The sequence below is a fragment of the Oncorhynchus nerka genome, linkage group LG10 (genome assembly GCF_034236695.1).
Source record: "Oncorhynchus nerka isolate Pitt River linkage group LG10, Oner_Uvic_2.0, whole genome shotgun sequence".
Classification (NCBI taxonomy): domain Eukaryota; kingdom Metazoa; phylum Chordata; class Actinopteri; order Salmoniformes; family Salmonidae; genus Oncorhynchus; species Oncorhynchus nerka.
The window spans coordinates 63,514,584-63,542,282 of record NC_088405.1 but is presented as its reverse complement, the minus strand read 5'-3'; the positions used below and the strand labels follow the sequence as shown (position 1 = coordinate 63,542,282).

At 40.8% G+C, this 27,699-nt stretch overlaps 2 protein-coding genes across 3 annotated transcripts in view; one reads left to right on the top strand and one right to left on the bottom strand.

Moving 5' to 3' along the window:
- LOC115135807 (glutamate receptor 3) overlaps nucleotides 1-5,458 on the top strand; it is a 127,131-nt gene extending 121,673 nt beyond the window's left edge. Inside the window, exons 15-16 of the mRNA XM_065023671.1 lie at nucleotides 2,566-2,814; nucleotides 3,129-5,458. Of these exons, the coding sequence (XP_064879743.1) occupies nucleotides 2,566-2,811 (246 nt within the window). The 3' untranslated portion in view covers nucleotides 2,812-2,814; nucleotides 3,129-5,458. The remainder of the gene's footprint in view (nucleotides 1-2,565; nucleotides 2,815-3,128) is intronic.
- Nucleotides 5,459-5,754: 296 nt separating this feature from the next.
- The window catches only part of LOC115135806 (THO complex subunit 2-like), a 67,184-nt gene continuing 45,239 nt past the window's right edge, over nucleotides 5,755-27,699 (bottom strand). Inside the window, exons 28-39 of one of the 2 annotated variants that reach the window (XM_065023669.1) lie at nucleotides 26,539-26,723; nucleotides 24,570-24,745; nucleotides 24,316-24,418; nucleotides 20,429-20,853; nucleotides 20,239-20,297; nucleotides 18,521-18,556; nucleotides 15,289-15,423; nucleotides 9,999-10,065; nucleotides 9,757-9,905; nucleotides 8,449-8,525; nucleotides 8,107-8,158; nucleotides 5,755-6,617 (exon numbers count right to left, since the gene is read on the bottom strand). In XM_065023669.1, the coding sequence (XP_064879741.1) occupies nucleotides 8,131-8,158; nucleotides 8,449-8,525; nucleotides 9,757-9,905; nucleotides 9,999-10,065; nucleotides 15,289-15,423; nucleotides 18,521-18,556; nucleotides 20,239-20,297; nucleotides 20,429-20,853; nucleotides 24,316-24,418; nucleotides 24,570-24,745; nucleotides 26,539-26,723 (1,440 nt within the window). In that variant the 3' untranslated portion in view covers nucleotides 5,755-6,617; nucleotides 8,107-8,130. The remainder of the gene's footprint in view (nucleotides 6,618-8,106; nucleotides 8,159-8,448; nucleotides 8,526-9,756; nucleotides 9,906-9,998; nucleotides 10,066-15,288; nucleotides 15,424-18,520; nucleotides 18,557-20,238; nucleotides 20,298-20,428; nucleotides 20,854-24,315; nucleotides 24,419-24,569; nucleotides 24,746-26,538; nucleotides 26,724-27,699) is intronic. The other variant, XM_065023670.1, reaches the window with a different exon arrangement.

Sequence of the window (27,699 nt, the reverse complement as noted above, 5' to 3'; positions counted from 1 at the left end):
CACATTCTCTACACTCCTCTTTTATGTAAATATTCAATATTATGCATTAAGCAGACAACAGTGGTGAATACAATATATTTAATGAAGTTAAATTACAAACCCAGATCATTTTTCAGAAAGAAAATAAACACAGAAATCTAGCAGTCATGTAGAATGCATAATGTCTTACAAACATAACGCCCTACTTGAGGACTCATTAGAAACGGTTTGGCTCTTTTATTTCTCAGTCAAATCTACCTGTAGATCTCATTGATCTCATTGCAGGTAGAAGTTGAAAAACTAGCTATATAACACTAACCATGCAGCCACAGAGCTACATAGAATCAATGTATTGGCACCTATTTTGGTATCTACCGCTCTCTTGTAGCTCTCAACGTTACGTGTGATTGATTTGATCTGCACAGTATAGGCCTACGTAAGCCTATGCAGTGGGGGATTGGCTGTCCTCAGTTAGAGTCAAATCAGACTGCTGGTTTTTGTTGGTCTGTTAGTCAGGAAAGGGTTCCTGTTAGATCCACCTTGCTAAACCCTTGGTCAAAAAGCCCATAACAATTGCACCTCTTCTTTTATGTATGTATAGAGCTATATTACAGCAGCTACTCATTCTGCTCGATCCAATCTTTTCTACTTTTTTGAACAGTGTGTGCCGATTACTCAAAGCGATACAGGTAGGGTCCGGCAAGGTAGGGGTTAGTCCTGGTGTATGAAAGGTGACAGTTAGTTTTGCCTGCTCTCTGTGTTGTCTTGGCCAGGACCCTGCTCTATCGCTTTGTAAAGTATGAAGTAGTTTAAAGCTTGAATAACATAAAATAACATAATATAATGTTATTTATGTTATTTCCCACGTGAAGAACTCCTGTAAACCTTGCCGTATTGAAACTCAGTGAACAAGGCATCTTAGACAAGCTGAAAAACAAATGGTGGTACGATAAGGGTGAATGTGGAACCAAGGACTCTGGAAGTAAGGTCAGTCGCTGCAGGTCTTTTTATACTGCATTTTGACCTAACTGTTCATATGCAAATACGTAAACACCATACATTTTCAAAACCACATATTTTTTCTTCAATTTTTTTCATTTTTGTTTTCCTTTTCATAGAATGCAAGTGAAAACAGTCTAAACAATATCCATCCCACAGTTTGCCTTACACATACTTCATTATCTACAATACTGTGGACATTATTGGTGTTTACATTACTATTATAATAATGATAATGATTAGTCCTAAGATCTCATCACATAGTTTAGACATACAGTATGTATTGGTAGTTGAAAAGGTGCAGCATGTCTTGGAAAAATGTAAGATTACATATGTATTCATACTTACCATAGACAAATGACAACTATTGAATTGTAACCATTATGCTGCATTTTTGTTAACCAAACTTTTATTGAAACATTGTTTATTAGTGTCCTTACTTATTTGCGTGCTATTTGAGTATATTGAATCTATTAACATTATGCAGTTTGACTTCAAGCTTCCTTACTCTGACAAACTACAAACTAACTTTCAAACTCCAGATGGTCATCCAGTGGTCAGATGGAATCTGAAGGTCATGTTTGAACTGTGGAATGTCACAATAAGGAGATTTTGTTTGCACACTTCATGAAGTTAAAGGATCTAATATAAACCAGTTATTTAACCCTCTGAGATAGTCATCGGACAGGACACACATGCCCTGTAGCCAACATCAGGGCTCCCCTATGATAGTCTACAAAACACACTTTAAAGGACACACTAACAGGGTTAAAATGCAAATGGTAAAACTCTTATAAATGAATTTCAATATCTAAGTTTGGATGTTAGTAGCAGGAAAATGGTTCAATTCACAATTCCTATAGCTTGCCACTTTGATTGAAATTGTGAGATACAGTCAGATAATGGTACGTTTGAAAAACTACAGTATCATAGTGAAGTCAAGGCCTATCAACAGTTTTTCGACCTGTACGACATTGACCACCTTCCTTTAGGGTGGCCTCGTAAATGAGCTACAGAGTAGGGTATAAGGAACCTTTTTCTCGACATTCACCAATCCAGCTAATGTTATAAACTACCTGCAGAGTTGAACCACCTCTCCTGCTATTGTTGAGGGTTGACTGACCTACCAGACAGTCCCAAGTTGCTCCCAGCTTTCCACTGTTGTAGGGAAGTCATTCAGCAGGTCAGCCTCTGCCGTTTATCTCAGTACTACCCCACAGTAGGCATGTCTCCATGGGATTCACTGCCTACACAGTTGATAGAACCATACAGAGTTGTTAGGGTAATCCATTAGATCACTAGGCTGTGTTTACACAGGCAGCCGCATTATATTTTTTTGACCAATCACACCAGAGATTTTCACGTCAGCTCTTTTTCAGCTCTGATCTGATTGTTCGAAAGGCCAATTAGTGAAACGATCAGAATTGGGCTACCTGTGTAAACACAGACTAATAGCGGGGGTGCCGTTTACATTTGAGCTGGATTTGAGTCAGAAGCCTCTTTGGGAGATTTTGCCTGTCTTGTTAGATCAGGTCACAACCAAAATGTCTGTAAAAAATTCTTAACATTGTTCTTTACCTTCCCCAGGACAAGACAAGTGCTCTAAGCCTGAGCAATGTGGCGGGAGTCTTCTATATTCTGGTTGGAGGGCTAGGGCTGGCTATGACCGTGGCTTTGATAGAGTTCTGTTATAAGTCACGGGCAGAAACCAAAAGACTGAAACTGGCTAAGAATGCCCAAAACTTTAAACCAGCTCCTCCGGCGAACACCCAGAATTTTGCCACGTACCGAGAAGGCTATAATGTGTATGGAACAGAGAGTGTTAAAATCTAGGGGGTATGTGTCTCCAACATTTTGTCCCAGTTGGGCAGTGTCTCTGAATGTCAGTCACCCTGTAACTGGATGCCATTTCAATACAATGTTATAAACTGATGTTTTCAACATGGGCAATGCATGTATTGTATAGTACTTCTATAATATTTTTATGTTGAGTATAGGCTACAAATACACATGTTGAATGCTGTTGAAATCTAGCCTTCAAGGGCCCCAAATACCTAAATGTTTATGTAGGTTCCCCTATTACTGAAAAATATAACCTTTTATGGTGGCACAAAAAAAAAACCTGTTGAAATCCCATTCCGGTTTTACAGATCTGAAGTCTGTCCCTTCCGCTGGTGTCTCTGCAGGAAGGTACAGTCACTCTGGAGGAACACAACCCGCAATGGCTGGCACCCTGGAGGCGACAGACATGGTCATCAGCTTAGACCCAAACCCACAGACAACAAATGCCCATCTTGGGATGCCAAACCTGGCACGATAATCAACGACAGTGACACAATAGGACTGGTTTCTTGAAATATGGGACCTGCCTCTCTTAGTGCCTTACGGAGCATTCAGCGTCACAACAATGCAACTCCATTTTGGTTCACTTGAAAATACAGAATCAAAAAATAATATAGGGGAGGAAAGAAAGAAAACATTGATACTGTTGTAATCTATATACGTGGGTTAGTTTTTGTTTAATTATTTTGACGAAAAAAAAATGCCATTACTTGCCATTAAGAAACTTATCCCAGAGAACATTTTAAGTCATTTCAATCCTTTACAGGCATATTTTAGTGGTAAAACATTGACAATTGTTTTGTTTGTTTTATTTAACGTACTAGTCAACTGCCTATTTTACTATACAATTATGTTCAATGTCATATAATAATCTAAGATAAACTTCAATCAATAGGATAGGATCAATAGAAAATGACAATATTGTACCCTCGTTCTGTATTTAAAAAATGTGCATAATTTCAAACCATTGATTATTCAAAATGTCTTAGGTGCTGTCAATTTTCTCAGAGCCTGATGGACAAACGGACATTTTATCATGGCAGCAGCATAACACGACTGGTTAAAACAAATGCAATATTTAACTTGGGTCACATTTGTCACTACTGCCAAAAATGTTCAATTGAAAACAGATTTTATGAAGATGTGATCGGTTTTAAAACACATATGGTGTCTTATTGTAATAGTTTTTTTGGATTGAACAGAGAACAAACAGTTGTAGAGAACACTTGGATATTTACAGTATAGGACTACCAAGCATAATAGGTGTTTGGTTATAAACAGTACACCCCTTTTGACAATATATAAAAGGTTTAAGTACTCCTCCTAATCAAAAATCTGCTACATTTCTTACACATTAAAATGGAAAAAGCTTTAGAAATGTAAGTCTTATTGCAATGCAATCCAATGATATCTTTAAAGAGGGAGCTCTCTATTATATGAACATGCTGGGTAAATAACAGCACTGTATCTGTATCTGGTTGGGATTTACATTACTTTCTTTGTACCCGTTTGTTTTCTGTTGAGATTATGTAGCGAATGATGAGCAATGAGAGTGGAGAGAGAGAGAGAGAGATCAGAAGAATACAACGAGTATTTCTGTTTGAATGTTTCTGCCAAAACTGTGATCCACTACACTTTGAAGACACACCCAAGACAAAACTGATGATGAATATGAGAATTCTTTATGAACCACGGACAACCATAAATGTGAAGAAACGTATATTTGTTTAGTTTGATTTTATTAAATGAAGGCTTCTCATCATTTTTACCCAAGTAAAACGCATGTGGAAGAGGTGATCACTTGACCAAACTGCAACCTAAAGCAGACCCTAGGAAGTTATAACAATCTCAACTTTAGAACTCATTTGATCCTTTCGGTTCTTTTATTTGTAACTGCATCTCAGCAATGAGAAAACTCCCAAGCTGCATAGTGATAACAAGAATTGCATGTCTGGACATACTGAACCTTGTTAGTGAGGTTCTGTACAAAGAATTTTATTACATTTTTGTAAATAAAAACGGATTTAAAAAAGTTTAAAAAAATAATATTCTTAAGATGTTGAATGGTATTCTTTTTCATACAGGAACAATATATTTCATCATCCTCATATCGCCAGCAATCCTACTGCACCACATTTCACACAGGAAGAAACCAGGAAATATTAACCAGCCATTTATCCAGCCAACTTGCCAGCCTCCAAGCATTATCTTGAAACGGGCAGAGAATAACGCAATATGGACAATCCATATGGATTGCCCTGAAGTACAGTCAAATGGTATATGTGAGCAATTATTTCATGACAATGCACTATATTGCAAAGGATATTTCCAGTGAGAAAGGGGTATTTCCAGTATAGAGGAATAGCAGCAGAGTGCCTTGCCAGCCAGGTAGAAAATAGCAGGATTGCCAGACTGGACAGAAGTTGGTCTGGGGCTTTTGTGTGATAAATAATGTAAAGCCAAGTAACTCATGTATGATTTACAACCAAGCTAAAACACTGAGGGAAAGAGGAAAAAGAGAATGCTTTCCACTGTAAAGTATCAACAAGACTGGAAGCCTTGTCTGAACACTAGACTAATACATTTGTAATGTATTTAAGAGCTTTCTGTACATATCAGAAAATAAACTGTAGCAGCATTCCCTATAAGGCTGTATATCCCTGCTGAACACTGGAGAGTTCTCTTTGTGCAAGGTTTACATTTTTCTCTGTGGACAACTTCAGTGTGGGAACTTGACACTTTCTAACTTAGAGGAAGTCTAGAGTTGTGTCAATGTAGAAGGCAATACTTTGGAGTAAATACTTGATTTTAGAACTGTATTATATCAGCAGCTGACCTACTGAACATTCTGTTACGTCAGCTTAACTGTAAGAAGGGATGTGGAATGGCACATAACCCCATTAAAAAAATTAAAAAACACCAGACACGAATGGCTCACTAGGAAAACTATCATTTATTAGTTAAAAAAAGCATACACTTGTCGAGTACAGCAGATAAAAACTCCAAAAAGTTGTTTCTGAAACATTTGTATTTGGAGTACAAAGCTTTGACATTTTTACAATTATATTTGCTTCAAGGAGTAACTGTCATTTTACAAATGATTTAAAAACCTGATAACACACAATCGCATAATGGACATAGCAAAGGGACATCAAAAAATAAACATAACAGATATGACATGACTTACATGTTACCTTCTTTATTATTGTACACATAATATACAAACTGGTCATTTGTATCATTTCACTCAATCTTTGCCTAAAGACTTGCTTGGCTAAAAAGGAGAAATAAATAGACATGTAACCCTAAATGAGGCAAAAGCAAATATGGAAAGTGTCTATTAATGCCAATAAAACAAGCCGTAGGGGAGGAACCTGACAACATAAAACAGGTGCATTTTTTCATCAAGCGTTTGTGATTATCGAATGTATGACCTGATGATTTCAAGAGAGCGTTTAATACAGTTACCAGTTGTCTTTCTGAGTAGAATATCATTTTGTGATTTGAATAGCACATTGTGCCAATATTCAAAAGTTAAAAATAAAACAAATACCTGGTTACTGAAACACACTGAAATGAAAAATAGAAGAATAGATCTGCAAGTTCCAAACACTACAACTAACATGTCTTGCGGGCAGTTACAACGGAAACAACACAGGCAGAAATGAGAGTAACATTTGAGATGCGGCCTCCTCTCAGAATGAACAAGGCAGAGAAAATAGAGCACTAGTTAACAACGTGGTACAGGATGAGGGAGGGTGACTGTCTGGGTTAAAAGCACGGCTTCTCCAGGTCTGCTGCAGCCCACAGATGGGAAGGGGAGGGAAAGGAAGGAGAGGAAGAAATAAGATGTTTTAGACACTGACCAAATCACACAAACATTTGAAAGTCAAAGGTAATTATGTTAAATTGGGATGATGTAAATTAATTTCTCAATTATACTGAACAAAAATATAAACGCAACATGTAGTGTTGGTACCATGTTTCATGAGCTGAAATAAAATATCCCAGAAATGTTCCATACACACAAAAAGCTTATTTCTCTCAAATTTTTGTGCACACATTAGTTTACATCCCTGTTAATGAGTATTTTCCTTTGCCAAAATAATCCACCGAACTGACAGGTGTGGCATATCAAGAAGCTGATTGAACAGCATGATCATTACACAAGTGCACCTTGTGCTGGGGACAATAAAAGGCCACACTAAAATGTACAGTTGTGTCACACAACACAATGCCAGAGATAACTCAAGTTTGAGGGAGTGTGCAATTGGCCTGCTGGCTGCAGGAATGTCCACTAGAGCTGTTGCCAGAGAATTTAATGTTAATTTCCCTACCATAACGTCCTTTTAGAGAATTTGGCAGTACGCCCAGCCGGCTTCACAGCCGCAGACCACACGTAACCACACCAGCCCAGGACCTCCACATCAGGCTTCTTCATCTGCGGGATCATCTGAGACCAGCCACCCAGACAACTGATGAAACTGTGGGTTTGCACAACCAAAGAATTTCTGCACAAACTGTCAGAAACCATCTCAGCGTGCTCTTCGTCCTCACCAGGGTCTTGACCTGACTGCAGTTTGGTGTCGTAACCCACTTCAGTGGACAAATGCTCAACTTCAATGGCCACTGGCACGCTGGAGACGTGAGCTCTTCACAGATGAATCCCGGTTTCAACTGTACCTGGCAGACAGCGTTGTGTAGGCGAGCGGATTGAATGCAGAGAGATACCGTGACGAGCTCCTGAGGCCCATTGTTGTGCCATTCATCCACCACCATCACCTCGTGTTTCAGCATGATAATGCAAGGCCCCATGTCGCAAGGATCTGTACACAATTCCTGGAAGCTGAAAATGTCCCAGTTCTTCCATGACCTGCAAACTCAACAGACATGTCACCCATTGATCGATGTGTATGACACCGTGTTCCAGTTCCTGACAATATCCAGAAATTTCACACAGCCATTGAAGTGGGACAACATTCCACAGGCCACAATCAACAGCCTGATCAACTCTATCCGAAGGAGATGTCCCACTACATGAGGCAAATGGTGGTCACACCAGATACTGACTGGTTTTCTGATCCACACCCCTACTTTTTTTGTTTTGTTAAGGTATCTGTGACCAACAGATGCATATCTGTAGTCCCAGTGATGTGAAATCCATAGATTAGGGGCAAATTTATTTATTTCAATTGACTGATTTCCTCATATGAACTGTAACTCAGTAAAATCTTTAAATTGTTGCGTTTATATTTTTGTTCAGTGTAGTATTCCATTACTACTTACCTTCGCTGACTGACCTAGAACACATTATCTGTGCTTGTCGGAGGACTTATGAGTACCACCATTAAGGAAAACCTTCTCCTTCATTTCACTTGTTGGATACCTACTACAAAGATCAACAGGAAATCTAGCACAAGGTAGTTGGGTAAATAACATGCCCCTGTGAGATAATAGCCATTTCTTTAAAGACACAATATTTTGTGCTGGTCGTTGCCTTGAATAAATGAAATTGACATATATACAGTACTCAAGGTAATACAATGATAATTACACCAAATACTATGGCTGCAGAAATGAATTCCATAATTTCAGTTCTAAAGCGTTACTCAAAACATTTAAGGATATTGTTTTTTCTCTTCCTTTCCGCCGCTGCTGTCCCTCTTCTCCTTCTTGTCAGGTTTGTCTTTGTCATGCCTAGACTCCTTTAACAGCAGGCAGGAAACACACGTGTCAATCAAAACATCACTACTGCCACCAGTGGCACAGAGTACACCGGGGCACCAATGTGTTGGCTACAAACTATGTATATACAGCACATTTGGCCAATAGTTCCTATATGCACATATGTGATGTTGGTGCTGGTTCAATTATTCATCTGCAGCAGCAGCCCAGTTTCTTTACTTATTGAAAAGGACCAGAGAAGCTGCACAAACACACTGGGCCAAAACCATCACAGCTTAACCACTTTGACTGAGCAGCAACAAACACACTGGGCCAAAACCATCACAGCTTAACCACTTTGACTGAGCAGCAACAAACACACTGGGCCAAAACCATCACAGCTTAACCACTTTGACTGAGCAGCAACAAACACACTGGGCCAAAACCATCACAGCTTAACCACTTTGACTGAGCAGCAACAAAAACACTGGGCCAAAACCATCACAGCTTAACCACTTTGACTGAGCAGCAACAAACACACTGGGCCAAAACCATCACAGCTTAACCACTTTGACTGAGCAGCAACAAACACACTGGGCCAAAACCATCACAGCTTAACCACTTTGACTGAGCAGCAACAAACACACTGGGCCAAAACCATCACAGCTTAACCGCTTTGACTGAGCAGCAACAAAAACACTGGGCCAAAACCATCACAGCTTAACCACTTTGACTGAGCAGCAACAAAAACACTGGGCCAAAACCATCACAGCTTAACCGCTTTGACTGAGCAGCAACAAAAACACTGGGCAAAAAAACATCACAGCTTAACCACTTTGACTGAGCAGCAACAAAAACACTGGGCCAAAACCATCACAGCTTAACCGCTTTGACTGAGCAGCAACAAAAACACTGGGCCAAAACCATCACAGCAACAAAAACACTGGGCCAAAACCATCACAGCTTAACCACTTTGACTGAGCAGCAACAAAAACACTGGGCCAAAACCATCACAGCAACAAAAACACTGGGCCAAAACCAACACAGCTTAACCGCTTTGAATGAGCAACAACAAAAACACTGGGCCAAAACCATCACAGCTTAACCGCTTTGACTGAGCAGCAACAAAAACACTGGGCCAAAACAATCACAGCTTAACCGCTTTGACTGAATAGCAACAAAAACAAAACAAACTATGAGAGACTACGGCTCCTCCCCGGGTGCACTGTGTTGTGTTCTGCTAGGGTCAAGGACAAGGGCAGTACTACGTACCTTCTTGCCCCCGGAAGAGTTTCTCTCAGGTTTAGTAGACTCTCCCTTTTCCTTGCTGGAGGACTTGGACCTCTTGGTCTTCTCTTTGTCAGCCGAGACCGGGGAGTCTGAGGAGGGACTGGCGCTCTTGCTGTGTTTGTTGGAGGAATCTGGGCGAGAAGAGGAAGAACCCAGCATGAATATTGATCGTATCCATATTTAAGTTTTAATCTATGGTTGTTATGTACAGGGAGCTAACTTACTGGTTCCATTTTCATCTTTTCTGCGTTTGGATTCTAGGCTCATCTCACGGTCAGTGGTCACATGGTCCTAAAAAAAGATGGAAAACAATTCAAATGTCCACACCAGCAGGGATGTGGCGGTCAAGCAAATAACTGTCAGTCTCACGGTAATTGGCCGTTAATTAAACACACTTAGCATCTCCTGGCTTCTACATATAGCCTACAAGCCACTGATGCAGACCTTTGGAACATGTACATTTTAAAAAGTCTAATAAATACGTGTAATAAAGCCTACACTTTCACAATAAATCCAATATTTATTTTAGACAGGTCTAAAGAAGCATGATATGAAGAAAATGTAGTTATTTCAGAAGAACAGAATAGCGTACTGAGTTGTCCTTATGTTAGGCCCTGATCTGGCTATGCCATATTGCTGTGGGCTACACTAGTTCATTTTGGGGCGGCAGGGAGCCTTGTGGTTAGAGCGTTGGACTAGTAATCGGAAGGTTGCTAGATCAAATCCCTGAGCTGACAAGGTAAAAAAATCTGTTGTTCTGCCCCTGAACAAGGCAGTTAATCCACTGTTCCTAGGCAGTCATTGAAAATAAGAATTTGTTCTTAACCGACTTGCCTAGTTAAATAAAGGTAAAATAAAATAATATTTAGCAGACAAAATTTGCTTAGAATTCCGTGACATTTTATAGTATAAAGAATACAAATGAACAGAGCTGAATAAAATAGAAAGGATATTTTCTCTAAACGATTTGAGGGAGTGCGCACATGCGACTATTCTGTGTTGAAAGGTTAACAAAGAAATGGGTATTCCCACATGCTTAATTTAGTTATTAATATAACTGTAATTGTTCTACAAACGTTGGGCTATATGTTTTGATTTTTAATACATTGTAAGGCTGCATGATGCGACTCTGACAATGTTTTTTGAGAAGCACTTGATAATGCCTCAAATTTCCCAGCGGCATCCCCTTTGTGTGGCCATAATGCACCGTAAAAAGAAATCCATGCCTTTTCGAGCCCTTCTCCCTGAGTGCTGCCTGCTCCCGAAGCACTTCACAAGGCTCTCCATCAGGTGATCGGGTCTCTCTCACAGGCTACAAGTGAAGACGGACACATCGGGGACGCAACTGCGCGTGTCCTTATCCAATTCCGAGGTGCATATTGAAGGTATTATTATTTTTTTAAATTTTTTATTTCACCTTTATTTAACCAGGTAGGCTAGTTGAGAACAAGTTCTCATTTGCAACTGCGACCTGGCCAAGATAAAGCATAGCAGTGTGAACAGACAACACAGAGTTACACATGGAGTAAACAATTAACAAGTCAATAACACAGTAGAAAGGAAAAAAGGGGGGGAGTCTATATACAATGTGTGCAAAAGGCATGAGGTAGGCGAATAATTACAATTTTGCAGATTAACACTGGAGTGATAAATGATCAGATGGTCATGTACAGGTAGAGATATTGGTGTGCAAAAGAGCAGAAAAGTAAATAAATAAAAACAGTATGGGGATGAGGTAGGTGAAAATGGGTGGGCTATTTACCAATAGACTATGTACAGCTGCAGCGATCGGTTAGCTGCTCAGATAGCTGATGTTTGAAGTTGGTGAGGGAGATAAAAGTCTCCAACTTCAGCGATTTTTGCAATTCGTTCCAGTCGAGGATCGGTAGGATAGTCAGTTTTACTAGGGTAAGCTTGGCTGCGTGAGTGAAGGAGGCTTTGTTGCGGAATAGAAAGCCGACTCTTGATTTGATTTTCGATTGGAGATGTTTGATATGAGTCTGGAAGGAGAGTTTGCAGTCTAGCCAGACACCTAGGTACTTATAGATGTCCACATATTCAAGGTCGGAACCATCCAGGGTGGTGATGCTAGTCGGGCATGCGGGTGCAGGCAGCGATTGGTTGAAAAGCATGCATTTGGTTTTACTAGCGTTTAAGAGCAGTTGGAGGCCACGGAAGGAGTGTTGTATGGCATTGAAGCTCGTTTGGAGGTTAGATAGCAGTGTCCAATGACGGGCCGAAAGTATATAGAATGGTGTCGTCTGCGTAGAGGTGGATCAGGGAATCACCCGCAGCAAGAGCAACATCATTGATATATACAGAGAAAAGAGTCGGCCCGAGAATTGAACCCTGTGGCACCCCCATAGAGACTGCCAGAGGACCGGACAGCATGCCCTCCGATTTGACACACTGAACTCTGTCTGCAAAGTAATTGGTGAACCAGGCAAGGCAGTCATCCGAAAAACCGAGGCTACTGAGTCTGCCGATAAGAATATGGTGATTGACAGAGTCGAAGGCCTTGGCAAGGTCGATGAAGACGGCTGCACAGTACTGTCTTTTATCGATGGCGGTTATGATATCGTTTAGTACCTTGAGTGTGGCTGAGGTGCACCCGTGACCGGCTCGGAAACCAGATTGCACAGCGGAGAAGGTACGGTGGGATTCGAGATGGTCAGTGACCTGTTTGTTGACTTGGCTTTCGAAGACCTTAGATAGGCAGGGCAGGATGGATATAGGTCTGTAGCAGTTTGGGTCCAGGGTGTCTCCCCCTTTGAAGAGGGGGATGACTGCGGCAGCTTTCCAATCCTTGGGGATCTCGGACGATATGAAAGAGGTTGAACAGGCTGGTAATAGGGGTTGCGACAATGGCGGCGGATAGTTTCAGAAATAGAAGAACTGTCAACATTTTCATCAGCCAACAAGGTGAGTCGGCCTAACGAACAGCAAAAGCACTAACCTATGTCAATCTATGATCCCCCAAAGTACACAAGGTTTTTTCTTTACCCTTTTTTCTCTCTCCCTTTTGTGGTATCCAAATTGGTAGTTAGTCTTGTCCCATCGCTGCAACTCACCTACAGACTCGGGAGAGGCGAAGGTCGAGAGCCATGCGTCCACCGAAACACAACCCTGCCAAGCCGTAATGCTTCTTGACACACTGCTCGCTTAACCCAGCAGCCAGCCGCACCAATGTGTCAGAGTAAACACCTTCAGCTGGCCACTAAAGTCAGCTCGCAGGCACCCGGCCCGCCACAAGTCACTAGGTTGCGATTGGACAAGGAAATCCCGGCCGGCCAAAACCTCCCCTTACTCCAACGACGCTGGGCCAATTGTGTGCCGCCTCATGGGTCGACCGGTCACAGCTGGCCGGCCTGGGATCGAACCAGGGCCTATAGTGGCGCCTCAAGCGCTGTGATGCAGTGCCTTAGACCGCTGCGCCACTCAGGGGGCCAACCTATTTCTGCGCGAGAAATAAATATTCCAAACAAAGTCTGGGACAGTTGTGGGATGCGATAGATCCCAAATTAATACAACCACTAGCATCAATGAGGCTGACACAACAGATCAGAACGTTTAGCTTAAAATGTTGATAAGCTATTAGGCTATTTCTTCACATGATGTGCAGCAATGAGCACATGGCAGTAGGCTATAAGCGCGAATGTTACAATTAGTTTATCTAAAGTGACCGCAAATGCAATTATGCATGTAATGCTTTTATTATAAAGGTGCATTTTTATGGTGAAAATGATCTTCCACAAACTTGAAAGTCACGCGCTGCTTATATTGTAGTTAGGCTCTACACCCCATGTAAAGCGGATTCATGTGTGTAATTTTAAGTTAAGTTATTTGGCCAATTTAGTTGTGATTACAAACCTTATCAAAACAGGCTACGTGAAGTGTGCGACTATGATTCGAAAAAGCCGCAAAAAAAATACATTGCTTTCCTTAAACTGGGCATCATTCACAAGTGATAATATATAATTCACAAGTGATAGGCTAATATTGTCACCAATCAGACTATTCTTGATTTAATCTCGTCTTTACATTTACTAAATAATATATATGTGTGAAATTGGTTTTGATTTAGAATGGATCATTATCATGCACCGGTCTCGAAACAGGGGCAGAGGAAAAATGACATGTCATCTCTGCACTTAAATAGCGAATGGAGGATGCTTTTCTTGTGGTTAATTTTCATACCAGCCAGGTAGGCTATACTCCTGTTGTAAAGATAAGCAATGTGCTTAATATTAGGAAAGTTGAGAAATAAATATAGTACCATAAGTGTCTATCCAGATAATGAACAGGCAGATAATGAAAAGCCACCAAGAAGAAAATTTAAGAAACATATAGTTACAGTGCCTTCTGAAAGTATTCACACCCCATTACTTTTCCAAAATTGTGTTGTGTTACAAAGTGGGAGAGAAATAAATGTTTATTTTTATAAAAGTAAAGTAAAAATCACTAATATATCTTGATTAGATAACTATTCAACCCCCTGAGTCAATACATGTTAGAATCACCTTTGGCAGCGATTACAGCTGGGAGTCTTTCTGGGTAAGTCCAAAAGAGCGTTGTACGCCTGAAGTGTACAATATTTCCCTATTATTCTTAAAAAAACATTTTTTTTAATGAGTCAAGCTCCATTTACCATTTTTGGACAGCCATAGTCAAGTCTTGCCATAGATTTTCAAGCTAATTTAAGTTGAAGCTGTAACTAGGCCACAGGAACATTCAATGTCATCTTGGTAAGCAATTCCAGTGTATATTTGGCCTTGTGTTTTAGGTTATTGGCCTGCTGAAACGTGAATTTGTCTCCCAGTGTCTGTTGGAAAGCAGACTGAACTAGATTTTCCTCTGTGCTTAGCGCTATTTCTTTTAAGCCTAAAAAACTCCTTAGTCCTTGCCGATAACATGCATACCCATAACATGATGCAGCCACCACCATTCTTGAAAATATGAAGAGTGTTAACTCAGTGATGTTTTGTGTTTGCTCCAAACATAACACTTTGTATTCAGGACAAAAAGTTCATTTCTTTGCAGTATTACTTTGCGCCTTATTGCAAACAGGATGCATGTTTTGGAATATTTTTTATTCTATACAGGTTTCCTTCTTTTCACTTTGTAATTTATGTTAGTATTGTGGAGTAACTACAATGTTTTATCACAGCCATTAAACCAAAATGTTGGCCTCATGGTGAAATCCCTGAGTGGTTTCCTTCCTCTCCGGAAATGGACTGACTTCTTCTGAGGTGGAACCTAAACTCTCTAGGACAGGAAATTAAGTCAAAATCGCAGCAACAACTTCCTCTGGGGGGGTCCTTTAAGGACGGTCAACCATTAGAATCTCACCAGTCTTGACAATCTATGCAAAACTATAACATATAAGTTAGAAGTAGTTGGCTTTTAAGTTGTACATCAAATCAAGATGAGAGCAAGCACCAGATCAGATAAGAACACGCCTTTCCCCATTGAAGTCCACCTTTAAATCTCTCCCTTGCCCTCTCAAATACTCACTCTCTTCCTGTCCTTTCGGTCTTTGTCTTCGGTCTTCTTCTCTTTGGAACGGCCCCGGGTATTCTCTGACTCTTTCTGGTCCGTCTCCCTCTCTCTGCTCTTGGACCGCGAGACCGAATTGTAGGTGATGTGGTGCTGTAAGGAATGAGCATACAAATCAAACAAACAAACACAGACTAAAATATTATATATATATATATATATTTTTTTATACATACATTGTATGGCATTGTGCACTTACTGGAGGATGCCTTGAAATGTGTGTGCTGAAACCTGCCTGTTCTCCTCAGTGTGTGTGTGTGCCTATTAAGCCAATAACCTTAAAATATAAGTCCATATGCCGAGGCAGACCCTGTACATACTATGTGTTGCTGATCATATACATGAACCGCTAAGTGTCTGACCGTTCCTGGAGGAAAATCTCTAGGGAACGCATAGAAAAAGTTATAGTTAATATAAGGAAATCAGTCAATTTAAATAAATTGATAAGATATCTTTAAAAAAAGGTAGGGTCGTAGATCAGAAAACTAGTCAGTATTTGGTGTGACCACCATTTGCCTCATGCAGTGCGAGTTGATCAGGCTGTTGACTGTGGCCTGTGGAATGTTGTCCCACTCTTCTTCAATGGCTGTACAAATTTGCTGGATATTGCCGGGAACTGGAACACGCTGTCGTACACGTCGCTCCAGAGCATCCCAAACATGCTCAATGGGTGACATGTCTGTTGAGTATGCAGGCCACGGAAGAACTGGGACATTTTCAGCATCCAGGAATTGAGTACAGATCTTTGTGACATGGGGCCGTGCATTATCATGCTGAAATATGAGGTGATGGCAGCAGATGAATGTCAAGTCAATGGGCCTCAGAATCTCGTCATGGTATCTCTGTGCATTCAAATCGCCATCGATAAAATGCAAATTGTGTTTGTTGACCATAGCTTATGTCCGCCCATACCCCCACTGGAACCATGGGGAACTCTGATCACAACGTTGACATCAAACCGCTCACCCACACGACGCCATACACGCTTGTCTGCCATCTGCCCGGTACAGTTGAAACCGGGAATCAACCGTGAAGAGTAAACTTCTCCAATGTGCCAGTGGTCATCAAAGGTGAGTATTTGCCCACTGAAGTCGGTTATGAAGCCAAACTGTAGTCAGTTCAAGACCCTGGTGAGGACGACGAGCACTCAGATGAGCTTCCCTGAGACGGTTTATGACAGTTTGTGCAGAAAATCTTCGGTATTGCAAACCCACAGTTTCATCAGCTGTCTGAGTGGCTGGTCTCAGACAATCCCGCAGGTGAAGAAGCTGGATGTGGAGGTCCTGGGCTGGCGTGGTTACACGTAGTCTGTGGTGGTGAGGCTGGTTGGATTTACTGCCAAATTCTGTAAAATGATGTTGGAGGCGGCTTACGGTTGAGAAATTAACATTTAATTCTCTGGCAACAGCTCTGGTGGACATTCCTGCAGTCAGTATGCCAATTGCACACTCCCTCAAATCGTCCGATATCTGTGGAATTGTGTTGTTGAAAAAACTGCACATTTTACAGTAGCATTTTATTATCCTCAGCTAAGGGGAAAGGTGGATAACTAGTCAGTTGTACAACTGAATGCCTTCAACTGAAATGTGTCTTTCGCATTTAACCCAACCCCTCTGAATCAGAGAGGTGCGGGGGGGTACCTTAATCAACATCCACGTCTTCGGCAGCTGGGGAACAGTGGGTTAACTGCCTTGCTCAGGAGCAGAACGACAGATTTTTACCTTGTCAGCTCGGAGATTCGATCCAGCAACCTTTCGGTTACACAAGGTGCATCTGTGTAATAATCATGCTGTTTAATCAGCTTCTTGATATACCACACCGGTCAGGTGGATGTATTATCTTGGCAAAGGAGAAAGGCTCACTAACAGGGATGTAAACACATTTGAGATCACAAAATTGAGAAAACATTGTGTGTATGGAACATTTCTGGGTCCTTTTATTTCAGCTCATTACACATGAGACCATCACTTTACACATTGCGTTTTTGTTCAGTGTAGTACAATGGAACATCAGGAACATTTTAACAAGATTGACACTACAAAGTTAAACTCTATCCCTAACTCGGTGGTCAGAGGAGAAGTATGGTCTATCATTATCAGTATTCAGACCCCAAACATCTCCCTCCTCAATAACCAGGTCAGCAGTGACTGCAGCTCTATCAAGAGAGCATAGACATCATCCCAATAACTTCACAGTGAACCAGGTAGAACGGGGATGTGAGTCTGGACCGTGGGGGGTAGATCAGAATAGCAGACTAGCACTGTCCACTGACAGCAGAGCACTGCTATCTGTGCTGCTGTCTAACTTGATACAAATTTAACAAGCCAACCGTGTACCTGCTGTATGAATGATTCATCTGACCATCTCTAGCTCTGTCTGCAGGGGGAGAGAGGGAGAATCTCGACAGAGGAACAACTGAGTTATGGCTGATGTGAGAAGAACCCAATACATATGGACTAAGGCTTATAGGGGTTTAGGTGCTGAAAAGGAATGGCAGGCTTTGTTTGGTCTTAAAACAAGCTCAAAAAACCTAGAGTGTAATAAAGACTATTAATGGTTTGCTTTAAACGTCTATCAGAAATCAATATGGAACAGAGTCGGGTGGATGAAGGCGTGTGTGAGAGAGAACTAGAGAGACAGGTCCGATATGTGGGCTCAATAGAGGATTACATTCTTTTTCTCAGTGTTTTCACAGCACATCACACGCATAGCTAATGAGCCTCCGCCCGGGCAGGCATCAGAGACGGCCTTACAAAGTGATCACAGGCAGAGGAAGAAACGCCGCCCGCTTAAAACTCTGCCCTTTCCCCGTCTCTTCTCCCCGGTGGCACAATCAGGACCTTTTCACACAACAGTCTGCCGTCCTGGACAGTCTCTCTAATCTTTCCCATGACTACACTGAACTCATCAACATTTAGTGTGGACGTCTGGCTGCCTGGTACAGAGTGGACTTAAACAGGCAAGCCTGATCTAAGGTGATATCTCAGGTTTCACTATTCAGCAATGACTTCTTATGCAAGTCAGATTTATTTGGACACCGTCTGCAAAATGGTACATTTTCACATTCAATAAGTGTAATCATCAAAGTCCTTCTAACTGACCCCCTCCTCATGGCACTTGGAGAAAGAGAATAATGAAGATAACAGTCAAGGTGAATAGTGATAGAGTAATGTTTAGGAGGAGTCCAAACCTTGGATGCAGAGTCCTTGGGTTCGTTGCTATTGTCCTGTAGGAATGAATGGAGATGACAGATGAGCTGGGGGGGGTTGTCAGACAGCAGGTCAGGAGAGTCAGGAGGACGGGGGTTTCAGGGGCTGGACGGACCGACGTCACACTTCCTTCCCCCTTGACCTTCAAGGACTAAGGCTTTCACAAGGTTATTAACAGAGAGGAGGGTTCATTTATGTTTAACAGGGGTCATCTCATCAGCTTTACATTAGAAAAACCCTGAGAAGTGAGATGAAAGTGTGTGTGATTTTTTTTCTACAAAAAATTGTCTGGAATTAAATGCAGCATCTCAAAGAGGCCTACAGAACACTGTGTATAGTGCATGTGGTGTAAATCTACAAAACAACTGAACTGAGTGTGTGTATCTGACAAATTAATTGAATTTCATGTGTGCTCTGCTCTCCTAGGTTTTAGCACTCTGTTGTTGTCACTTACAGTTGAGAATGGATAAGACACAGGGAGCCTATCTCTCTGGTTGGTAGTAAACATTAAGACCTATCACAAGCTTCAAGCGGTTTAGGCAACGCTCCAGCAGATCCAGAAGGCTTCGCCCACACTTTCTCTCTCCCTCTCGCACTTTCTTGCACTTTCTGTGGCGGTAGGCAGGTTTTATTTTCCTCCTGTACTTTTGGCTGGTGCAAAACTGAGGCTCTGGCTCTCCTCTCTTGCTCTCTGTGGGCCTGGGTGCTGGTGGTGCCTGGGGTTCCCACTGCGCGTGCGACAAGGTGCTGAGGGGTGTTGAGGTGGGGGGTTGGTGGTTGTAGGGGGGGCCACAGGAGCGACTGACTGCATACACATCTTGAGTGGAAGCGTAGGTACAGACTGAGGCTGCATGCGGGCTGTTTTAACAGATCAGAGCTAACAGCAGATACCGAGACTTCTTCTGAAGACACTGTGCGACTCCGGACTCCAGATCAGAGCTAACAGCAGATACCGAGACTTCTTCTGAAGACACTGTGCGACTCCGGACTCCAGATCAGAGCTAACAGCAGATACCGAGACTTCTTCTGAAGACACTGTGCGACTCCGGACTCAGCCCACCGCCCCCCGCTGGATTCCCGCAGATTCAAAGGAAAAGAAAAACACGTCACGCCACTTCAACCAAGAAATCTTTTCAGCTTGCAGAAAATGGGGGGGGGGGGGACTCTTAATCTTGGGTGCCATTTTGAACGGGAAAATACCAGGGATCTTAGGACGGGAAAAATACCAGGGATCTTACACGGGGGAAAAATCTAAATAAATCTTCTTTTCAGTTTTGCCAGCAAAAAACTAAAAATCTCATGACTTCGGAAGCAATTTTACTTGAGGAAAAATATTGCTCTCAAAAAGAGAAAAAGGGTGGGGGATATAGAAACTCAAAAATTCCTCTCTTCTCCAAGGCACTTTTACTGCTTTCCTTCACATTAAAATAAATTTATATTTCAAATAATCGATATATACATTATTCTCTTGGCTAAGTCCTTGATGATTATCCCCAATCAGGAAATATATTAAGGAAAAGTCCAAATGGAATTCTTTCCAAACTCCCATGGTTTACGAAGGGGATGCCAGACGGGGCTTTCCTGTGTGTATGAGAACTCTCCTCGGTGATCTTGAGGGCCAATGGAACACGCAACAGTTGGGAACGCTCCGGCGGAAAGGGAAGAAACACGGGCTCAGCTTTCCTCAGGCCATACTAACCTTAACAGAGGAAGAGTGGGATGGTGAAGAGTGGGTATCGACTTTTCGCCTTTTGTGATCTGAAAAATATGACCAAGAGGATTAAATTGAGTTCTCATTTCAACATTCAAACTAGTAGCTGTGATTACCCACTGACAATCAGCAGAAACAGTATAAGTGCAGAGCCAGTGTTGGCGGTCAGGTTGCGTACCCCTCTCAGATTCAGCAGATTCAGATCGGGGAACTGGAGACTTGAGGGACCCGGACACAGCACTCCTGTCTCCTCCCTTCTCCTTACTCTGGTCTCCTCCCTTCTCCTTAGTCTTGGACTCCTTGGCTCCAGTGTCGCGCTCCCTGGACAGCTCCTTGGGCTCTCCATTGCCGGCTTTGGCCTTGTTGTCCTCTTTGTTGCTCTTCTCCTCCGCCTTCTGCTTGTCCCGGTCTGCCTTGGGCGTCTTCTCCTTACCCTCTCGTGGCGCCCGCTCCTCCTTGCCGGCTGCTCCTCTCTCGTCCCTCTGCTTCTCCCGCCGGCTCTCCCCCTTTGTCTCTGGAGTGCTGCCTGGAGTCTTCTCCTTCTTCTCTTTTTTCTCCTTCCCACTCTTTTCTTTGTCATCCCTCTCTTTGATGGCTTTGGTGCTGCGAGGGAAACAGAATGGACATTGTTCAGAGTTCAACATTGACAACATGCAATGATGTGCAGATAAGCAAAAGCCCGAGACTGATTCAACTTCCTCTTCCCCTACACTTAGAGGGGGAAAACATCATAGTCATTATTTAATACCTGAATAGAATCAGAGAGTCATTACATTTAACATTTACATTTAAGTCATTTAGCAGACGCTCTTATCCAGAGCGATAGATAGATAGAATTATAGAGTCATTCTTTAATACCTGGATAGAATCATAGAGTCATTCTTTAATACCTGGATAGAATCATAGAGTCATTATTTAATACCTGAATAGAATTATTATTTAATACCTGGATAGAATTATAGAGTCATTCTTTAATACCTGGATAGAATCATAGTCATTCTTTAATACCTGAATAGAATCATTATTTAATACCTGGATAGAATTATTATGTAATACCTGAATAGAATCATAGTCATTCTTTAATACCTGGATAGAATCATAGTCATTCTTTACTACCTGGATAGAATCATAGTCATTCTTTAATACCTGGATAGAATCATAGTCATTCTTTAATACCTGGATAGAATCATAGTCATTATTTAATACCTGAATAGAATCATTATTTAATACCTGGATAGAATTATTATGTAATACCTGAATAGAATCATAGTCATTCTTTAATACCTGGATAGAATCATAGTCATTCTTTAATACCTGGATAGAATCATAGTCATTCTTTACTACCTGGATAGAATCATAGTCATTCTTTAATACCTGGATAGAATCATAGTCATTCTTTAATACCTGGATAGAATCATAGTCATTATTTAATACCTGAATAGAATCATTATTTAATACCTGGATAGAATTATTATTTAATACCTGGATAGAATTATAGAGTCATTCTTTAATACCTGGATAGAATCATAGTCATTCTTTAATACCTGGATAGAATCATAGTCATTATTTAATACCTGGATAGAATCATAGTCATTCTTTAATACCTGGATAGAATCATAGTCATTATTTAATACCTGAATAGAATCATTATTTAATACCTGGATAGAATTATTATTTAATACCTGGATAGAATTATAGAGTCATTCTTTAACACCTGAATAGAATCATTATTTAATACCTGGATAGAATTATTATTTAATACCTGAATAGAATCATAGAGTCATTCTTTAATACCTGGATAGAATCATAGTCATTCTTTAATACCTGGATAGAATCATAGTCATTCTTTAATACCTGGATAGAATCATAGTCATTCTTTAATACCTGGATAGAATCATAGTCATTCTTTAATACCTGGATAGAATCAGAGAGTCCTTCCTTAATACCTGGATAGAATCATAGAGTCATTCTTTAATTCCTGAATAGAATCATTATTTAATACCTGGATAGAATTATAGAGTCATTATTTAATACCTGGATAAAATTATAGAGTCATTCTTTAATACCTGGATAGAATCATAGAGTCCTTCTTTAATACCTGGATAGAATCATAGAGTCATTCTTTAATACCTGGATAGAATCATAGAGTCCTTCCTTAACTAGTTGCTCCTACCCTCTACTTTTTTGAACATTTTGTTAAAAATCGCGCAACATTTCAGCGCCCTGCTACTCATGCCAGGAATATAGTACGTTCATATGGTTAGAATGTGTGGATAGGAAACCCTCGGACGTTTTTAAAACTGGTTAAATCACGACTGTGGCTATAACATAACGTGCGTTACATCGGAAAGCGCAGGAAAACCTGATCACAGAAAATGGAAATAAATATCCTTGCGCCACTTCCAGCAATTGTTAACAGTGAGCCGAATTAGATAAGACCGAGCATTCAACTCCCACAGCATCCCCATGTTGTCTAGAGTCTTGTGAATTGAATAATCTTTGATTCTTGGTTGAACCGAAACAGGGGCACCACTTACCTCCAGTCTCCGCCCAGATCATTCCGGAAGAGCTCTCTCGTGAAATTTTTTCCAAGACGACAGCTAATGATTTTTACATCGCCTACGGATGATTTTTATCGCTTATTAACGTTTACTAATACCTAAAGTAGCATTACAAACGTATTTCGAAGTGTTTTGTGAAAGTTTATCGTCTACTTTTTTAATTTTAAAAAATGACGTTACGTTGTGAAATCGCTGTTTTTTTCGTTTATCACACAGTCTACATATAACGATATCTTGGCTTTATATGGCCCGATTTAATCGAAATAAAGACCCAATAGTGTTTATGGGACATCTAGGAGTGCCAACAAAGAAGATGGTGAAAGGTAATGACTGTTTTCTATTTTATTGTGCGGTTTGTGTAACGCCGAAATGCTAATTATTTTGTTTACGTCCCCTGCTGTGCTTTTGTGTTGTAGTGTATTGGTGCATGCTATCAGATAATAGCTTCTCATGCTGTCGCCGAAAAGCATTTTAAAAATCTGACTTGTTGCCTGGATTCACAACGAGTGTAGCTTTAATTTGATACCCTGCATGTGTATTTTAATGAACTTTTGAGTTTTAACTAATACTATTAGCATTTAGCGTAGCGCATTTGCATTTCCAGAGTTCTAGTTGGGACGCAAGCGTCCCAAGTAGAAGCAAAAGGTTAATACCTGGATAGAATCATAGAGTCATTCTTTAATACCTGGATAGAATCATATAGAGTCATTCTTTAATACCTGGATAGAATCATAGAGTCATTCTTTAATTCCTGAATAGAATCATACTTTAATACCTGGATAGAATAATACATGAGGCAAAACTTTAGATGTCTAGACTTTATATGGATGGGTTCTGACTCAGAACTTTAAATACTGTTAATTATCAGGTATCTATCCTATTGAAATATTGAGTTCCATAGTCTGGTTTCTACATCAGAAGTTAATATCTGTAGGAAGATTGTATATGGTGGAGGCAATTAAGCTGGAATGTACTGATTAAAGGAAAGGCAATCACATGTTGGCAGGCACTGATGGAGAGATGTGGTTTAGTGAGGAATGGGGGGCCGAGGTCAGGTCACATTAAGGGAGAAGGAACAGTTTATTGCCCACATCACTTAACTTCCTGCCTAGTAATAAATATGTAATATTTAAAGAGAAGGGGGAGACTCCACTCAAATTGGGACATATATATATACTACCACTGGTAGGAATATGTCTGTCTGTGTAGCTGAATGACCCAATGGGTGAATATACTTGTTTTGAGCTTTACCAACTGTCTGAAATTTTACAAGATTCATTTAGAACCTAACAATATCAACCAGTTAAAAGTGCTGTTAGATTCCAGTCTGGGGATTCAATGACTGACTAATATTCAAACAATTGATTATGTTATTCAGCTTTCGTTTTCTTTTCTTAAAAAAAAACAACTTATTAATGAGCAATAGTGTAATAGTTGAGAACAGTAAATAAATATAGTTGTTCCCCAGCGCTGTTCGCCTCTGTTGGCTAGCCTCCATGCTTACCTGTTAGGAGCACCATTCCCATTGCTGGAAGTCATTTTGGCCACTGTGCTGTTGGCTTTGTTCACTGGCTTCGCCGTCCCCTGAGATTTATCCTTGGATCGGTCTACCAAAACACAAAACAGCAACAGCATGAACACAATGGTCCTTTCAATAAAACAAATGTCCCCATGCTGATTCAAACTATAACACCTGTCGGGGGGGTTCTAATATTTCCCCTTCAGCTTATCTTGTGACAGAAGGGCAGACCCACTCACCAGCGTCCTCGCAGGCTCCCTCCTCCGTCTTGCTGGCGTTGGTGGCAGGCTTGGCTGTGGTGCCAGGGCCGTTCAGCTGGCTGGCAGTGGTGGCGCTACGCACCGGCTGCTCCTTGTGGTGGAACTCATTCTCAGGGACCATGTGCACTTTCCTGCCTTTCAACTGGCCAGAATAGCTGTAAGATGCATGGAGAGTTTACACAAGGTACAGGCAGGGCAATCACACCCCATTCACATGCCAAACTAAAACTCCCATAGACACACCACAGAAACACAAAACTCCCACCTAGGCAAATAATAAGATAATATCTTTCCACTTTCACACACACAGGGTTTCCGTTAGCTGGTAATGGCCAGCTTTTATCTAATACAAAATTTGAAAACACAATAAATTAAATTGGTGCCAGCCAATTGTCAAAAATAAATAATCCCCTTACAAAAGAAAGCTTTTTAGTCTATTAATCGATGGAAATACATTTGACTGGTCATGATTATCGGTCTATAGGTGAATTTGCATAATTTAGTGGAATGAAATTGGCGTGTGTGTACAGTATATTCATAATGTATCTTATCACACGTGTACAGCATACAGATAGAGGCTTTGAGTGGAAATTCTGTCAGACAGCGGAAGAGTTGCTGCTACAGCATCTTGAGGTGCTTTCAAGACAACTAGGAACTCTGGAAAGATACAAGGTCAAATGACGTCAGCAATCTTCAGAAAGTCGGAGCTCAAGAAAGAGGCCCGAGTTGAATGACCGTTCAAATGACCGTTTTACGCAACATCAAACTTCAAAGGCAGGCAGGCTTCATCAGCGCATCACACACAAATTTGCAATGAGCTGGAGGTAGTATGCATTTTGAAAACATACTTAATTGTTTGAAACCTGAATGTGTTGATATGAGCCATGTCTTATCTCGCTTCAAAGTAGGCTATTAGATCTCCTCTCTTTCTACATTTCAAACAGATATTTTCATCTCTGTCATATGAAACCGCTCACATGTGCAGTGCCCTTTTGACAACAGTGTTTTCCCGCTAATTGCTTTTTAACATCTTTTTATGTAGACTAGGCCTACTGGTTGTATGAATCTGGGATCTATCGTCCCACAACTGTTACAGAGACTGTTTGGAACTGGCAATTATTTTCTTGACAAGCTGACCAATAAAATAGGTAGCCTAAACTTTTCTTCTATAATAGATTGATATAGGCTAATGATTTTTCTGTTTGCTACTCATCTTATTGGCTGATGAAAAGTAATTGCGGGCAGTTATTCTAACATGTTTAAAGTACACATCAGAATTCAGTAAGCAGATCATTGCATCCTTGACTTGCATGTTCTGTTAATTTGAATTACCATATTCTAAATGTGATTTCTGTCATTCTGAGCACTGTCGGTGGAAACCCTAATCAGGTTACGCACCCAATGCAAATTAAAATGTTGCCGTCAAATTGCCGGTGCCACGTTTTCCAAACACACAGAAATGTACACGGGACCCGTGTGTGTTTCTAAGTGAGGATTTGACAGGTACATGCCATAAAGCTTTGTAGAGGATTGTTTTATCAGTCTCCAGTGCTTTACAGCAGCATCACATGACTCATTGAGTTCCATTAAGCATCATCCTCTACTATTGACCTCAAGACAAAGTACCTAGATCACTTACCTGATCTCAAAACTCTGTTTAGATAATCCACAAGTATTTCCCATTGTAAATAACATCTGGATAAAAGTGCAACTATATCTTCCCTAATGATAATTCATCCAATACCACTTAATCTATATCCCTGTAGTTAAAAGTACACACCTCTATTTAACACCACCCTTTGTGGGTACTAGCTACACAACAAACTGACAAACCTAACAGCAAAATGCTTGCCACTTGCACTCCACAATAAACTAAAACCCCACAATGCTAGTGAACTGTCTGACTGTGCTGCACTGGAAACAACATGGCTGGTGGACTCTGTGTTACCCCATAGCCAAGGCATAGAGGTCTGGCCTCTTCTCCTTCTCCTCCAGACAGATCTTGTGGACGCGGCACTCCAGCGCCTGGCCCAGGTTCAGCACTTTGGGGTAACAAGGCAGGATCTTGGTCAGCACGATGAGGATGTTCCGGATGTGGGTGTACTCCCCCGTCTCCAAGCAGTGGACTGATGCCTGGAGGGAACAGAAGGAGAGAGGGGTATATTGTTACTGCTGCATCCACTGACCTCTGATTATACTGTACATACAGAGGAGACAGGAGTCTTCATGTTTCAGGAGCTTCTCACTCAGAGCGGGTACAATTTCCTGCTAGCATTGTCTGTTACGTTTATTTTTCAATTAAAGTATAACATTCTGAACAATGGTAGTAAATGAATTAGCAACAGTCATCAAAATTGTTAAAAGGTTTAAAAAATAATTCTAATAAATTCAACAGTTGGACAATGGATGATGATACTGCAAACTTTTAAAATGTTTAAAATCCACCAGATTTTGACTGAATTATAGCACATAAGACATTGTACTGACACAGACAAATAATGAGTTTGGTGGGAATTAATGGTATTCTACTTATTGTCCAATGTCACCTTATTTTTCTTAGAATGCACTCATATATACATTTTCTAATAGTATCAGGATTAAAAAAAATGTGTTAAAATAAAGACAATTATATGTGCCTCATTTTCATAAACACACCGGGTGTATTTACATATATGAAACATTAACATAAAGGGGTGCTATAGGGAGCAACGACCGACAACCTTGCTCCATCTAGGCCTACCTGCACTCACCTGCGGCGTCTAGACTGACTCATTAATTACGATTGTTAAGGGCTGTGGTAGTCAAGAAATTGTCATACGATAATTGTCATGCAAATTTCTACCGGTCTCACGGTAATTTACAATGAATTAACATAAACATGTTTGGCCCACCTTTAAAAATAAATAAATAAATAAATAGGCATATCTTTTTTTAACCTTTATTTAACTAGGCAAATCAGTTAAGAACATTCTTATTTACAAAGAAGGCCTAGGAAGAGTGGGTTAACTGCCTTGTTCAGCGGCAGAACGACAGATTTTTACCTTGTCAGCTCGGGGATTCGATCTTGCAACCTTTCAGTTAATGGTCCAACGCTCCAACCACTAGGCTA